Consider the following 17,460-nt stretch of genomic DNA (forward strand, 5'->3'; position numbering starts at 1 on the left):
TTTAAGTAGTGAAAACAATCTTTATACTTCATTGGAAACTAAAACTCCAATAAATACTCCAATTACTCTCACAAAATAATTGGCCTGCCCTAGGACCACTATCCTTTGGAGACACTTGAGAATCTTGATTAACATTTCAGGAAAAAAATTAAAACAAAATAAGACTACTAAACATCTACACTTCTTGATGCCTGAAAAGATGAACTGGAGTAGAATTTATGAATCGTTCTTACAGATGCGATGCTTCAGCAGAAGCAGCGTGATTTTGGATTCTTTGTTCAAAATAGCAGAGACACACTATAAAAGACAACAATTGCAAGGAGAGAAGAAAAAATAATGTCATGAGAGGGAAAAGAAGAATGGATCTGGGTGGAGAAAAAGTAATGAACTGCAGGAACAGAATTAACAAAAAAAAGGCGACACACAAGTTTAAACTTACTACTGTTGGAGACAAATTTACCAACAGCTATTACAATCAGTTTTTCCATTCTTCAAACCACTGTCATTTACTAAAGAAGTATTATCATTGTTCACTCCTTCTTTAAATCTCTATCTGGAAGCAGCAGATGATTGGTTTATCATCAGGGCCTCTAGCTGTTAGAGTGGTAATGTATTTTTAAACTATTAACTATTATGAGATGTGTGTTCTCTATAGCCTATGATGAAGCATCAGGTAATTCCAATGGGAAAAGTAATCTAGCTGCCGTGCACAGACAACTGTGGATAATATTAAGAAAGCAACACTAATTCAGAAAACCTCTTCAACTAATGGGTTGCAAATGCTGCAAGAGGCAATAATAGGGATTTCCACCATTTTTCTCTCATGCATAAGTACAAGGCTGTAGAAATTAAATATCTTATAAAAGATCTAATACCATCACTGCAGCGAAGTTTTTCTGAAAAGCACTACCTATGACAACCTCAAAATCTAGTTCTCAAAACCATCTCTAGAAAACAGAAATCATCAGCTAACAACACTGTCTCTCCTACTGCACATCCTGTATCTGCCCACAGGTCTGGGAGGGACTTGGGATAGCTTGAATTCTTGCTATTACAGACACCACATCATGATTCTATTATGCAGTAATGTCCCAATATTATCTTGCTTTTCTTAGGTTGTTAACTTGGGCATAATTAGGTCTAACAAGTTTCTTTAAGAGACTTGCTTTTCTGTGACACATTCAGTCATGTGTGTTTAGAACAAATCTGGTTAAAAACACTGATGCTTCTAACCAAAAAGACTGAGATGTCACCTAATGGCATGTTAATTGATATTAAGTGAAAATGAAAGCTGTTACTGCTAAACCCATTGACACTTTCTTAACACTTCCTATTTGCTTTCAATTCACAGTGGGTAGGTGGATTTTCAGCATACAGACCAAGCTCTTTTGACTCTACAACCCTATAGCCTGCAAAAATCTAACCCCTTTAACTGTGTTAAAAAGACATATCACATATAAAGTAGTCCCATGAGTAGCCATGGAATTGACAAGCCCATGCTTGAAAAAACATTGTTTTCAAGAGATGATTTAAATGTATTCAAAGTAGGAATAATACTTGTTTATAATTCACAATACTTTATTTCACTGGTAAAAACTGATGTAACTAATAGCTCTGAACAGCTGTTTGGAAGTATCACGTGATAAAGAGCTTTTGTGACCTGGGTCATTCCTACCTAGGGGAACATCTATTTATAGGTGTTCTAAGGTGTCTTCAGGGTTCCCTCTATTTTTCTAATCATTGCAATACCTTGCAGATGAAGCCTGGATGCAAACAGTTCAAAATAAAACAAAAGCAGCAGCTTTAATCTCCCATCCAGCTTGTCTGATGAGTGACCTCAGATTACAATACCAAGCCCCAAATTATTTTATGTAAGGTCCTGGCTACCTGAAATATTTTTGTATCTTCAAATAAAGTAAAAAAAAAAAAGCCAACTTTTATTTTTATTTAAAGATACCATGATAACATGTGCATCACTAAATGTCCTGTAGTCAACTTATCCATTACACAAGCAAGAATTTCATCTTGCTGTTAAGACTGAATCAGATTAGAGACATAAAACTTGAAAAGAGTTAAGCAACTACAGCTTCCTGAGACAGTGTAAAAACAGTTGAGCTTCATGCTCACTACATTGGGATTGTGGTAATTTACAGTGGCTTTCCGTATTGTCAGAGTGAGTTCACAATTGCTTCCATTTGTTGATCTATGTATGATCCAAGACTCCACTTGCACAAAAAACTCTCAGGATACTTTTCATTGTTCAAAATTGTTCAAATTGTATTGCTTTTGGGTGGGGCAGGGCAGTTCTAGGGGAAGAGGGAGGGCAGCCAGGCTTGATTTTTATACCTCCTATAGATCTGATACAATGATGAAAAGACTCAAGCTGAAGCAAGGAACAGAGGTATTTGAAGCATGGTGTTATGTGATTGGGTCACACAAGTTGATGTAATCAAGTAATTAAAATTTAGAGCTAGTGTAAAAAGGAAAGTTAGTGAGCAAGTCTTACACACTCTTCCATTCAGCAAACAAATTGGTAATCAAGCTCAAGCCTAGTCTTCTACTTCTGCAAAATATTACCATCATATGATGAAACACCAAACTAGAAAAACATCCAGTTGCATGATTTCCAAACACAACCTTCCCATCAAAACAAAACTAGAACTAAGAATCAAGGCATTCCTGTAACTAAAAAAGAATCATAGCCTCAACTTCTGGATCGCATCCATTTCTGTATCAGATCAGTGGAGGTCATTAATACAAATGTGTATACAAAGCCATAAACATAAAGCACTTTTTGCATACCAAATACAGGAAATAAAACAACCTCAGAATCAACAGGGTTGTCCACACGATAGGAGACTCAATTAAAGGGTTGAGGTTCTCATCAGGACGACAGTTCATGTGAGTTGAAGCGGGTTAATAAGAAAGATTATAGCATCAATCCTTTCACTGCAGGTAAGAGTATGGAAAGGCAAAGCTTTGGCTGTGTTAGTTTTAAATAAGGAAGATGAAGAAGAACTATAAACAAACACCGAGAAAGAAAAAACAGAGAGAACCCCCTACCCAATGACATCGACCACTCCGTGGAGCTCAGAGTCAAGCAGCAAGACAAAGGAAATGGGCTCCCACAGTCTATCGCTGGCTATGATCCTCACCTGCTGCAGACCGTGCTTATCCAGTGTGTATCTCAACAGCTTGGAAAAAACAAAGAAAAAAGGAAAGCAAAGAACAGAGAGAAGTTTTTCAAATTGTCACAGGTTTATATTGGGAAAGTCAGCACCTTCTTCAGCACTATTTGAACATACTTCAAAAACAAAATTGATCCAATTCTTGTTCTTACGCAAGTTGGACAACTGTTACACCAAACAACATGTAAGAGTCAAGCACAAAGTGCCTTCCAAAAAGGACACCTTCCTGTACTACGCCAAACCCCAAAGTGCATAATGAAAGAAAAAATTAAAATTATTTGGCTTTTCTTTCTTATACACACAAAAGTGCAGATAAAAACAAAGCACATCATTTTTCATGCACAATACCCTATTTGTAGATCAACCACAGTTCTGAAGGTTAGGCTACAAGGACCACATACATGGCGAGGACAATGGAATTGTAGTTTATAAGCCTTGTAAAAGCATAGTAAACATTTAATTAAGGAGTTAATTCCCCCCCTATTCTCCCTGCTAATCAACTAATTCAGTTTAAAAATGGAGCAACACAAATGAGATCAGCTCTTCCTAAATGCAACCAACACAACAAACAAGAAAAATGCTCAAACACATAAACCACAGTTGAGTAACAAGGTATTTCAAGTTTTATATTTGTAACTTGAAAGTCCATTAAATAAGTCTAAAATGTCATGTAAGACCAAGTCTAACAATGTAGTTTCCTAAAGTGCAGAGGTCCCCTAAACTGAGTTTCCTTTATTTGTAAACCGAGATAAAAATCAAATGCCTAACTGCCTTCACATCATTCTGGATATTTCTACCATATATCTGTTCTAACAGGGAACACTACCAGCAGGGAACAGTGCTGCAAGGTATTACTTTTCCACACATCAGAGTATGAAGTGGCTTATGTCCAGTCTGAAGTGTCAAAGTTTCCTGCCCCGAAGTCTTAAGAACCTTGCCTGAACACAATGTTAGTATTACTTCTACATTTTGGTTTCCTGTTATACCCACACATTAGAGTAAGGCAGTATTTGGTTTGCAGACTTAACACACATACAAAGGCTAAATTATTTAGTGATCAGAGGAGGTTCCTGGTGACTAGAAAAAAACAGTTTTAATACCAGTCCTAAAGAAGAAGCACCTAAAAAACTACAGGCCCATCAATCTAGCCTCAGTCCTCATGGAGGTTACAGGTCTAGTCTTCCTGGAAGCCATTTCCAAGAACAGGTAGGATAGGAGGATGACTGGGAAGAGCAGCATGGATTTACTATAGGGCAAATCCTGCCTGACAAAATTATTGCTTTCTATGACAGAATGACTACCTGTGCAGGCCGGGTGAAATCAGTGGATGTCACACCTTGGCTTTAGCAAAGTCTCCCACCAAGGTGGATAGACAAATCCAACCAAGGTGCAAATGGCTAGTGATGTGCTCACAAGTTAGTACTGGGACCAGTACTGTTTTATGTATTTAATCCAACTCATGAAGCTGGCACATTGCTTTGTTTGCATGCTCAGCTTTTGCTTTCCCTTTTAAGCTGTCTTTATCTCAACCCACGAATAGTCTTGCTTTCACCCTTCTGCCGCCCTCCATACATCCCACCACGTGAACTAGTGGTTGTGTGGGGCTGAGCTGTCTAGCAGGGTTAACCCACAACAACGGTTACATCCTGAAAAGGAGGTCTGTTATTTAGATAGAAATAACAGATTGGAGAAAAAAAACCCCAAACCAACCAGTTGAAAGAAACCTTGTCAACAGATGAAGTCCTACAGCTGGGAAAGATTAGCCCCTTGCAACAAGACAGGCCTAACAAAAAAAATCAGTTACATGCAAGAACTTAAAAAAATAAGGAAAACAGAGCATGAGTATGGTCAAAGATGGAATAAGTTTTCAAAGGGGTTGTGAAGATTCTAAAGCAGAACAAGACTCAACACCATGATACAAACACACCTGCTTGATGCAGGGGGTTTTAACCAGATGACCTTTAGAGGTTCTGTGCAAACCAAGTTAGTCAACAATTCTATCCAATTACAGATAACATGCCCAGACAAAAGACATTAGAAAAAGACAAGTCTGTTCTACCAATAAAATCTATTTTTTTAGATGAAGACAAAAATAATTTCTTAAGATGAGTTACATAAATCCAAAATGAAGTTTCTAGCTTGTGCTCTGAACAATGTAATACAAAAATCCTGTTTAAAATTATGGCAAAACCAGCATAGTCCAAAATCATAAAATAAATCCAGAAGACAGTATTTTCTTTAATTAATCTTTCTCCTTCCACCAGGTTATCACAGTCTTGGACTTCTTTCTCTCTTACAGTAACTGTTTTCTACCTCAGAGAGAGAAAGTAACAGTGACCTGACGTTGTTCTTCCTTTTGAACTGAGAAAACATTCATGGACCATAAGATCAATGATTCCTCTAACGTTGCCAATATATGAACTGGGAAAATCAACAGATCAAGAAACCCTTACATAAGTCATAGACATTGACAAATAGCTCTCAACTACATCACAAAAACTTCTTTGTTCATGAAGACTTATTAAAAAAAATTTTAAAAATAGTGACAGACACTATGAAAAAGGAAAAAAGACAAATTGAAGTGGCAGCAATCATTTCTGCTATTTGATCTTTGCTTTAGAAAAGACTTGTGATACATTAACTAGAAATAAAATATTTTTTTTTTCTGTCTGGTAAATAAAAACTGATGAAGGCAGATATTTTTCCCACTACCCAACATATAATTACTGACCACTAAGAATGACTTACAAGTCAAAAATAATGGAAAGAATTGAGAACTATGGAAAAGCATTTTCAATTCATCTTCTAGATAAGTATTAGTGGAAAAAAAATTTAAGGAATATATTCAAGCCTAATTCTGTATTGACCTTTCAGAAAGGCCTTGCCAAATAGAGCTATGGGCTTTATTGGCTTTGTTAAACACAGAAAAAAAAATGCACATCTATCACAAAAGGTGTAGTTCTGAGCCATAAAGCTGGGAGAAAAGTAACGTGAAAATATGTGGCACAAACAGAAATAGCAGCCAAACTAATACAGGAAGACAGCAGTGACGATGGTCTTGCAAACAAAATAAGGAAGCATAACATAACACAGTTTAAGATTTGAGCTAACTATAGTACCTTTTTTTCCCCCCATATTTTCAAGCACTTTATGAATATCAGTTAATTTGATTTAGTTGTAGATAAAGGCTTTTTTCTTTTCTTCTTATAACAAATTTCCTGTTTTCAGTGGCAAGTCCAGCAGTATCATGAAATGTTGACAAGTAATATGTTCAGGAAGACCAATGAAATTGAAACACACTGAATGATAAGAGCTTGGTAGTCTTTGTTCTAATGAGAAAATATAGTCCTCCATCTTTCAAATCACAAGCCAGCAGACAGAAAATAACGAGGGGAAAAAACATACATGGAAACTTCACCTTACAGATGCTTCAGATTGCAAATGGTATTTTAGGCAAGGATAAAGCTCCACAGGGAGCAGTGGTATCAAGGTAAAAGTTACCTATGTGAAAAAAAGCAAGAAAAGGAAAAAAGAAAATGAAACACAAAGGGAAAGGTCTGTTACTTTTAAAAGATGGATGCCAAAGCAATCATTTAAATTATTCCAACTTTTTTTAAAGAAATAATAAAAATTTAATCACAGGTTTCCATTCCAAAATCAAAGAACTTAGAAAAGGTCACAAAGAGGGCATTCTTGAAAAGAGATTACAGAACAATGCACAGGAAAGGATTTCTGAGAAAAGAATTTATGATTATTTAAGCAAACAGACTGACTAGCAGATTTTGCTAACAACTAGACATAGAGACACAGTGTACTTGTAGCAGCTTTCTGAACCTAAGCATTTGAAGGACAGCTACGTCAGCACAAACTCTGTTTGGTAGTTGGTGCCCTAAAGTCAGCATTAGTTGAGAAACGTGGTGTTCTCATTTTGTACCAACCTTAATTTCTTGATAGATAACAACTCTACTGCATGGGAAACATTCTCCTAACTTTTTTTTTTTGTGCTCAGCAGGGGTAGGGAAATTGGGGAAAAAAATCCATGTGACAGTCTGGAAAAACCTCAGAGAAAAAGAATGGCTAAAACATGTCTGTGGTCCTAAAGGCTACAAACAAAACCAGGTACTCCTAGCCTTGCTTCTGTCAAGCTCTCATTTCTTTAAGACCCATACACACTATGTGCATTCATTCTGCAAGTTTCATACACCGTAACTCACCAAGGTGCAAGTCTTGCCTAACCTAGGAAAGTTATAAGGTTTTTAAACCACATGAGTTATTGAATGTTGGCATTGCAATTGGTGAACACATGAAAGCAGTTTCTTTATACAATCCCTTGCTATAATCATTGAACCATGCATTAAACAATCATGAGCATATTGGACCCCCTTACATATAGATATGTATATCTATACTAGTGACAGTAAGCACATTCTTATCACAGTAAGGTTAATAACACAGGAAAGCAAGTTAACAATGTGACTTAAAGGTCATATTTCCACTAGTACCATGACATAACTTTTAAAAACCTATTTGACATTTTTAAATCAGAGAATGACAAAAAAGCAGGCACAGCAGAGTAAGTATCAAGCCAGTTGACAGAAGTAAGGTAGTAACAAAGTGTATTATGGAGCAAGAGTGCTGACAAAAAAATCAAGTTGCCATTTGCAGGAACTACAGCAGCAGATATTCCTAGTTGCTGAAACTGGGATAGCTGTACTAGTTTAAAAACAAAGTTTGGATACTTGTTTTCACTTCTGCTTTACTGTCTGTGTCTGCTTCTAATACTACCCGTTATCAGATAGAAGCAAGAAACAGAAACTCCTAGCTTTAGAACATGACCTGAAACATCTCAAGCAAAGGGCACGTAAAAGGGAATGCTGCAAGCATGGAAAGTCCCAGGGTGGTAAGTTTCAGTGTGAAAGTTGAAGTTCATCTGAAAATAAAAGTGATTGTAAGCCAAGAATTCAGTCTTGAGGTTTTTCTGACTTTGAAAATGCACATGCGGATTAGCTAGAAGTCTCCTGTCATTTGCTAGTGCTAAGATGAACCTAAAACATAGCTCCTAACTGTTCACTTGAAATTGATGGAAGAGCAGTGAGGTTACCTTACAAATGTACTAAACTGAGAGAAGAGACAAAAATAGGGAAGAGTCACCGCTGTATATGATGATGACAAAACTGGGAATGGCTAGGAAGTAGGAAATAAGAATATAAGACTTCTCAAAATGGAGATCAAGACTGACTTACAGAAATGAAGCAATGAGCAATGTGTAAAACTCCTCCCTTCTCCCACACTTACCCGACTACCTCAACAGCATCATTAAGATAGGGATCAACTATCATCTCCTTTGAAATGTTCCAATCTCCATCCGCAGCAATGATGCCAATGTTCCTTAGCCCCAGTCTGTCCAAAGAGTGTCGAAGTACCTTAGTAATAGATAACACCACTTAAAGTATGGCCTTCATCAACCAGGCAACATGAACATTTAAGACTGAAAACAATTTAAGAACTGTAGGAGTCATCAGTGGAAGGCATTTGTCTTCAGACCAAGATGTACAGAAACAGACTCCCTTCTCAAAGGAGAGTCATAATAACAACTAAGACAAAGTTAATGGTAAGTATTTTTAACCCATCTATGACATTCAGATAGCCACTGCACAAAAATGGGTTTCTTGTTACTTGGATTACTTTTAATACCCACGTGCAAATGCATGCTCCACACAGGCACTCCCAACATACTGACTCCATCCACTGCATGCATGTAATGCATTATGTGTGAGTAATGGGTTTCTGATGAAGTTGATCATGTTAAGTTGATCTCAAAATGATGACTGGCTGCAAGATGGAAGTGGACATACTCCCACAAGTGATTGGATGTGAAAGTTAACCTGATCCCCAACAACATATACTGAGAAAACGGGGACTGAACTTTTGAAATCAAGAAGTCCTTGTAACCATGCAGTACAAGAACAGAAATCTTTGCCAAACATCTGTGCTTTTCAATGAGGAACACCTAAGCTTTCTTTCCACACTCTATACTGAATAAATTAAAAAAAATCCTTGATGTTGCAAGTGTCTGATATTTAAGCTTACCCACTACCTAGCTCTCATGTCTCACTGATTTTCAGGAATGTAATGCATGAAACTGGAATTGCATATTTACAACAAAACTGAGGGCAGTCAACTTTGAATTCAAACATGCCAGCAGAAGACAATTCCTCTTCTGTTTTTCCATCTTCTACTTACTATTTCACTGTCAAAAATTGTAAGCCTCTCACATCTGCCTGTGGCACTTCTTAGACAAAAACATACCCAGGCAAAACAGACCCAGCTCTAACAGTTAAGAATGAACCAAGCTTGTACAGGGCTGGTATTTATAATATAATCATGTTTTATCTGAACACTCAAAAAAAAAGAAGTAAAAACATTAAAAAGTATTTTCAGCAGCTTCCACATACAATTGCATCTGAAAAAGGACATGAGTCCATAGTCTAAAATCCTTGATGTACTAGATGCTGCACGTATAAGAAAGATTTTTCCAACCATTTGAAGATCAGTATGTATGAATCCTTAAATAATTTCTTGTAATAGCCCTCCAGCAATGTGAAGGAGAATAGGGAGCATTTCTAATTTGACGTGTAGTCAAGTAAGGGCACAAGGTAAAGTCCAAGTGTTGGTGACAATGAAAGCCTATGTCTAAAGGACATAAAAACTTACTAAGGAGAAGAAAAATAGTGATTAAGTTCTGTTCAGCTGCTTGAAGTTTTTGAAGCATAAAGTTTACCAGAAGAAAAATTAATAGTCACAGAAATATTTAAATTGCAGAGATCTTTCTGTAAATCTTTCTAGCTAACTAGACATTTGGAAAAGACATCTAACTACAGACAAAGTTCAGAAGAATAGAATTGATAGCAAGGTTGCAGAACTTCCATGCTGAAGAATAAGTACCAAGGACACAGAACTACAGACACTCAAAATGCACTCCATAACCGCATATGTGGAATAGTTCCCTTACACCCAGTTTTCATGTTTCTATAGACACTCCTCAGATTTTAGGGTTAAAGAAAATGTTATTTTAAAATATACTTGGAAGAACAGGATCTTCTTGAATAAGCTTTTGTAAGTGATAGATTCATCATTTCTTTTTTCATTTTTTTTCTACTTAATAAGAAACATAGCTAGCACCTCGATGGATGAGGGATCTAAACTACCTCTGACAAGTAAAATTTTAGCAAGTGAGCTAAGAGCTTATCTATGACACGTATCTGTCAGACATTACAGAAAACATTTGGTGTGCAACAGCACACTTAAAGTAAATAGACCTTTTTCAAAATCATGGACTGCAAATAGAACTACCATGCTGATTAGAGAATAGATGCCATGTGACCCTGTAGAACATAAGAAAATGAATGATAAGACAGTTTTCAATAAAAAGCCTTATATCAATTAAAATAGAGCAAAGGGAAGGCTGACACTTTTCAGCAAACAGGGTGATTTTAAGATCAAATTTGAAATATTTAGCTCTAGAAACCAAAAGCTTAGCCCCAATTCAATAGCATTTCTAAAGCAAGCAAGTAGAATGACACACCTACACTCAACAGTATGCTCTCCACATACATTCTATCCACATTAGGAAGTCAAGACAAGCAGATGATAAAGCCTCTAAGTGACAACACACAGGACTGAGCAAAATGCCTTTTTCTTATAACACCTACAGAAAGCCAGAAAAACGGGGTTTGTTTTTGTATTTTAAAGACCAAATCAGTGATACAGGGCAATGAGATCTTGTAGTAAGATCTGCCTTGTCTCTCATGATTTTTTCTGCAAATGGCTCAGTCTAATAGGCATTCCAAGCAACACAACATCTAGTCAGTGATTAAAACAAAACTTGCAGATAAAAAAAAAAAAAGAAAAAAGAATTCCACTATTTATCTTCTATCTTACTTGACTGGAGTTTTCTACTTGAAGTCCACACACCTGCACACACACTTCCCCTTCTCACCTCCCCTATGAGCATAACATAACCTATCATTAGGATTATCCTTTAGGAGATTACCAGTATCCTTAGTGATTTCCCCACTAACCTATGCCCAGTTAGTAAACCACTTTTTTTGAAAAAGAAAAGCCTGGAACTCACATTAACCGAGACTAAATATAACAGAAAACTTCTAGTTCTTGGGGGTTTTTATAATAGACAGCACCCTAGAAACTCATTTCCTAGCATAAAAAAGTTAGGCTCTATTTTGTGCTGAACACACATTGGAATGGAGGATTTCAAGAGGATTATAAGCACACCCACTGAATAAGTTTAGACAGAGATTCAAGTACCTTCACTAGCAAAATCTAAAGCATCTATACATCTACCACAGTTCTGTTACTTAAAATGCCCAAAGAAACAAATCTGCAACACCACCTTAACACAGATGCCAAGATACCCTGTTGTGTCTCACTTCAGTCTATCTGTGTTTTCTCTGGAAGCAATTTTGCAAGTCACCCAGAAGCTCTATAGTGTCGAGCCTGTGTGTCCAAAAGGAATCAACTGCCTAGTAGCTTACAAAATTGAGAGTCTAGAAAGTACCTTTCATGGAATTAGTGCAGGAGTGAAGTACACATAGCAAAATTTGGTCTAATTTAATAAGACTTGGAAAGTAAGTTACTGTGGTGGCAGTGGACCCAATAAATCAATCTAAAATACATGGTTGATTAACGTTACTTGTTAACAAGAAGTCCATAAAGCTGGATATAAGGTATCCCTCTTTCTTTGTACAAGATACACAACCAACAGAGAACTTTCTGCCAGCATTTCCTGCCCTTTCCTGGTCAAAGCACTGCAAAAAATCATAGAATGCAGATGTAAGGTTATTAATCTAATTCTGTATTCTAGGAGATAATTTTTTTAAAAGAAATGTTTTATAGAAGAGCATTCTCAATTTTCAGGGGTAGGCAAAAAGCTTTATATGCCAGCTTCATGAAAGGTACTTAAAGATACTTTTTTTTTGCTCTTCCTGAAATATGAAGTTTAACTGTAGTATGCCATTTAATTCTACTAAAACTCATCATTGAGCAAAGTAACTATCAAAGTCACTAAGAACAAATGATGCACCTAACCTCATGCAGTGTACATGAACTGTAAGAACTGAAATTCTAACAGCCACTGACTAATTTTAAGCAGATGGGATCCAATTCCTGCTGAGTTCTGAAATTAAAAAAAAAAAATTAGTAGTTTTTCTACATAGTCTGACTCTTACTTGCTTTTAAGAAGAGATAATGCTAATGGTTCTGAGCCTCAAAGCAGCGACAAAGAAAGCACAAGCTTCCCCTTTGTTCATTAAGATTCCAGTTCAACATAGCATAACAAACAGAAGCGAGTTTTCAAAGAAGGCCAAGGAAGCAACGGGGACAGGCTGCAAAGAGAAGTATTAGAGATATCTCAAGGTTGGCTATGTGGAATACTGTGTTCCTCCAACTGAATTTTGCACAACTAAAACCAGAGCCTTTACTACATTTTCCGTAAAATAAGAACCTGAGGTTTTATAAGCAATAATTTAAGGGTATTACATCCACTGGAACTTTGCTTAGAATTTTAAGTAATTCTAGATCTTGGACTGATAACTATAGCCAAGCCAGTATAAAGATGATAAACTTTATGACCTCAGTAGCATCAACTGGAGCTTCCATTAAAATGTAGAGATCCTAAACATTTAGCATACACTGACAGACTTAAAGTTCAAAGTAACATTTTCAGACACAAAAAGAAAGATCTAGAGGTTGGATCCTGTTAGTGTTCCATGCCTGAAACTACAAGAAATGGAGATCAGTAAGTGGAGTAGTTGCAGCATTGAGGTCCCTCTTCTAGGCAAATTCAGAAAAGCCAACTGTTTACATATGATAACAAAGACAAATATTTCATTCTAGAGAAATAAGAAGGAAGCAACATACCTTAATGTATTTGCTATTAAATGCCCTTTCATTCCATATCTACAAAGAAAAAGTAAAAAGCCCTTTAGAAAAATCAGGATATGTCAACGCATAATGATATATTTCATTTATGTATATATAAGACTATACAATCCATTAATGAACTCCAAGATTTCAGTTTGCTAAAGGAAAGAACTCTGGTTGTTTTTTGCTATCAGCTCTTCAGGGGAAAATTCTGTATGAAAGTACAAAATAGCTGCTTGTTTTCCTATCTCTAAGGTCTACTGATTGCCTTCCTGCCGAAAAGAACTCCAGAGCTGTTTGAGTTCTACAATGGTAGCAGTGTTACACATGACATTGTCACCAGTGGGTCTACAGTTCATTAACAATCACCAGGAAACACACTGTGGCTTCAACGTGTTTCCCGAGTGAATGGGCCCTGCTGCCATACACTGACACAGGACAGCCAACAATTGCCTACACTCTCAGGGCATGACACTCTCATGTCAATGACACAGAGATCCAGCATTGTTGAAGCAACCAGACACAAAGTGATCTCATTTGTGTTTCTATGGATTTTCCTTCTTTTATGGAAAGAGTGTTTAAGCTAAATACCCTCACCAATAAAATGCACAGTCTGAAACCTTCTTGCTTTTATTCAAACCACAACATGAATACTTTGACACATTCAGCACCACAGATGTAAGTGCCCCCTGTAGATGGAGATTACCCGACCATGTACAAACAATTTCTTGCAGGTGGGATACAAATTTCTGGTTTTGATATTCCTAGATCTTTCCATAAGTGCTACATGATTTCAGAAATGAGCCAATTAAAAATTTACTTACTGAAAGGCTCATTTCATCATGCAGCAAATAACAATATATAAACATGCTATAAACCAAAAGAGCAATAAAGGCTAACAGTGTCAAATCAGAATAGCATTTCAATTGTTTTGATCATTTCTGAGCCTTCAGAAGCCTCACTGCTTTCCTCTATTTCAGATTATACCCACAAAAAAATCAGACATTATGCCATGTCATCCCATTGCCTGTAGAAGCAGAAATTCTGTTTTCTTAGAAGTACAGAATCCAGAAGATAATCACTGTGAAGTAACAACACAGAAACCAGATACTACTCAGATCTGTAAAGTGCAGAACTTACCCACTATGAGCATAGCAAGGAGAAAATTTAACAGCAGTTGTTCTCCTTGTGTCCCCAGTTGATCTGCTGAAGCATCACTGTGTTAACCAAAGTACAAGACTAACACAGTCAGCAACACCAAGGGGGAGATGCATCCCAGGTAGAAGGGCATCAGATATACCCTCCTACATTTCAGAGGCAAGGGCAGACTTTCTTTGAGGGATGGGAATCTGTTTCAGAAGCTTTGCTCTGAACTGCTGAAATGACTTTCAGCTTTTCTGCACTTAACAACTGCCTCATATTAAAACACTGAAAAGTCCAAAAGAAGTGTTTCAGTAAGGAAAGGACCTGATTTTAGAGGAATCCTAGCCACACATTTTCTTAATTGGAATTAAAAACTGGATCTCAGTCAAACAGTGAACTTGAAAGAGACGTGACCAAGATCTAGGAATGAAGGTAGATAAAATATAGAGATTTTTCTTCACTGACCCCAATATAATCAATGTCCAAACCATGATACTGTTTAGCTCCCAATATCCAAGAAACAACATAGTAGGCAGTGACATCTGGATAGTCATAGGGCCAGTTTTCACCCTTCCCTATCCACGCTGGAAACGTCCAAGGTAATCCTGGAAAGACAGAAGAAAAACAAATGAATAAGTGGTTGGTCCACATTACTCGGTAAGGTTCAAGAGCAAGCTTTGTTCTACCTAAAATGAAGGAGCAGATATGCACTTCAAATTCACATAGTTCTACAAAAGGCAATAAAACAGAACTTATTGAACTGGAGAGCATGCTAGAATATAAACTCTGATCAAATACATCGCCTATGGCGGTGCTTTTTTTAAAAAGCTAGAAAACCTTCATTGCTAGAGAACAATTACATGTAATCTTCAATTGTGTGATAACAGCTCTAACAGGTTTAAAATTCCAAAGATTTTAGGTTAACAGTTCTAGACAAAGGTCTAGAAAAGTTTACAGTTCTAGACAAAGGATTAATACTGTGTATGAATTTCAGAAGTGATGATCTGAGCATAACAGAGAATGATAGAGGATGATGAGGATCGTGAAAAAGCATTTCTGAGTCTCAGCTGTTTACTGGCTCTTGTAGCAAATAAGAGCAATAAATTAACCAGATACTGCTAAATCTTCAGCTGAGTTCGTATAAGATACCATAGGCTAATTCAAAGGCAAACCATCCCTTCTTTGTTGAGACCTTGATCTAAGAGAAGAGAGAGGTTATTAATAATCATTATTAGTCACATATGGGAAGCTTACTGCTTGTTATAGTGCCTGTCTAACAACCTGACTAGAAAATCCTATACCAATTGACGTCTTGTGGCTGGATATGGCAAAGCCTGGTCCCTGGAAGAGGTGAGATTAGATATGGTTTAATTGATCGATTTCTTATCTTGCTTCACACAAAATACATTTTGGAAAGCGTTTTACCTCAAATCCAGCATTCCACATTTGTACTGACACAGCACACATACGACCCACAATCAAAACAGTGAGACAGGAAAGTCCTCTTACAACTCAACTACAGACACAAGGCAAATCGGAAGCCAAGAACCACTATAGCAGGGAGGGTTTGTAGTAAGAACATATAATTAAATTTAGTGCATGTAAGTTTTACAGTTGTATACTTGCTATAAGTTTACTTTATCCCTTAATATTTTTTTTACTCTATTGTTTAGAATTCAGATATCATAAATAATTTCTATATGCTGTGACACTAAGCACCAATGTTACCAGATACAGGTAAACTAATAGAGCATCATTTCTTATCCTGTGTCACTTGCTGCATACATCCTTGTTATGCTGCCTGTGACATGTGCTACTCTAAAACACCGTAAGTTTAAGTGACACATGATGGAAAGCTCACCAAATATTAGGCAACAAATCCATCTGCAAATTAAAATTAATAAGCTAATCAGTGATCATATATATAATTTAGTTAGGGGGGGGAAAGCATTTAAATCCTAAAGCTTGAAGCAATTTACCTATCAGTTTAATATTGGGGTTCCTCTTTTTAGCTTCTTTCATCAGCCACCATTCATAGCCCCGGAAGTAGTTCTCATCATTTTCATAGTGCATATGGGAGGGTTCGGTGCCATCTAGGAAGGAGAGAAGCAGGTAGCTCACAATTATCTTCTGTGTCATAAGCTGTTATAAAGTTTTCTGTATTGCTCACTGCCACAGCATGCAAGCACATACCTCCAACATGGTTCACACATTCTTTGGTATGCACTTCAAAGCAAAATGAGTAGTGGGAGAGCACATGCAAGACTTGCCACCCATCATTCTTAGAATATTAATTTAGTATAAATTTAGTATTTTTCATTTTTAAGGGACTATGCCTGCTTTTGACATTAGATTTTTCCATTAAGATCAAGAAGGAAAAAAAACCCCAAAACAAACCAAAACCCACAAACAAAAAGTCCCAAATACATCTGCAGAAGAAGGTTATATCTAAACTGAAAAGCAAACAAAAGAAGGTTATAGTTTGTTAGTTTGTTTCTTCTGGGCAAGACAAGTCCAGGGGGAGGAAAGAAAGGAACTACCATGAAGTTTTTCAGTGATGGGAAAGAGATTTTTTTTAATAGTAAAAAGTGTAATTTATCATTTCCATGGTGTTCCATGACTGCAGGAATAGTTTTTGAAATTGAAGCCTATGCTTTTAATTCCCTCAAAGGTAAATGAACTAGAAAGGTGAGAAAGAATCAGTGTTCCGTGCAAGTCATTACACACAAAAGTCAATTAATGGCTTGTGCACACAATTGCAGCAATTACTTATGTTAAACTATATGCCTCATTGTTCCACAGATCTCTTCTGAAGAGACTTTTTTAAATGAAACAGCACATTTTATTACAGAAAATAGGCTTTTTTTTTTTTTAACCTTACTAACACTGGACTGTTTGGAAGTTCTATTTCTCAGAGACCTGGAACAATAATTAGATTCTAAACTTAGACTCCTGATCCCGTCTCTGAGGTCAGAATAAGAGCTGCAGCGTAGAGTGTTAAGACATATGCATCTTACTGTTCTCCTAAAACGTGGAAAGCCATCACACATATAACCATCCCCTTAGCTAGCAGCCAAGTGGTTGATGAGGTCTGTGCATGCCTGAAGACAACTCCATTGTCTTCTAACCAGCAATTTATTATAATGCCACCATTTAGTATGAAATGCCACATATAGATGCTATGCTTTCT

General features: G+C 36.7%; 1 protein-coding gene across 1 annotated transcript in view; it reads right to left on the reverse strand.

Moving 5' to 3' along the window:
* Positions 1-16,358, reverse strand: part of GALC (galactosylceramidase) — a gene marked incomplete at its 3' end in the record, with an annotated part of 29,268 nt that extends 12,910 nt beyond the window's left edge. Inside the window, exons 1-4 of the mRNA XM_084270720.1 lie at positions 16,250-16,358; positions 14,736-14,875; positions 13,125-13,163; positions 3,064-3,194 (exon numbers count right to left, since the gene is read on the reverse strand). Coding sequence (XP_084126846.1) covers positions 3,064-3,194; positions 13,125-13,163; positions 14,736-14,875; positions 16,250-16,343 — 404 coding nt within the window. The 5' untranslated portion in view covers positions 16,344-16,358. The remainder of the gene's footprint in view (positions 1-3,063; positions 3,195-13,124; positions 13,164-14,735; positions 14,876-16,249) is intronic.
* Between the last annotated feature and the right edge of the window lie 1,102 nt (positions 16,359-17,460).

This window comes from Gallinula chloropus (genome assembly GCF_964237585.1).
Source record: "Gallinula chloropus genome assembly, chromosome: 14".
Classification (NCBI taxonomy): Eukaryota; Metazoa; Chordata; class Aves; order Gruiformes; family Rallidae; genus Gallinula; species Gallinula chloropus.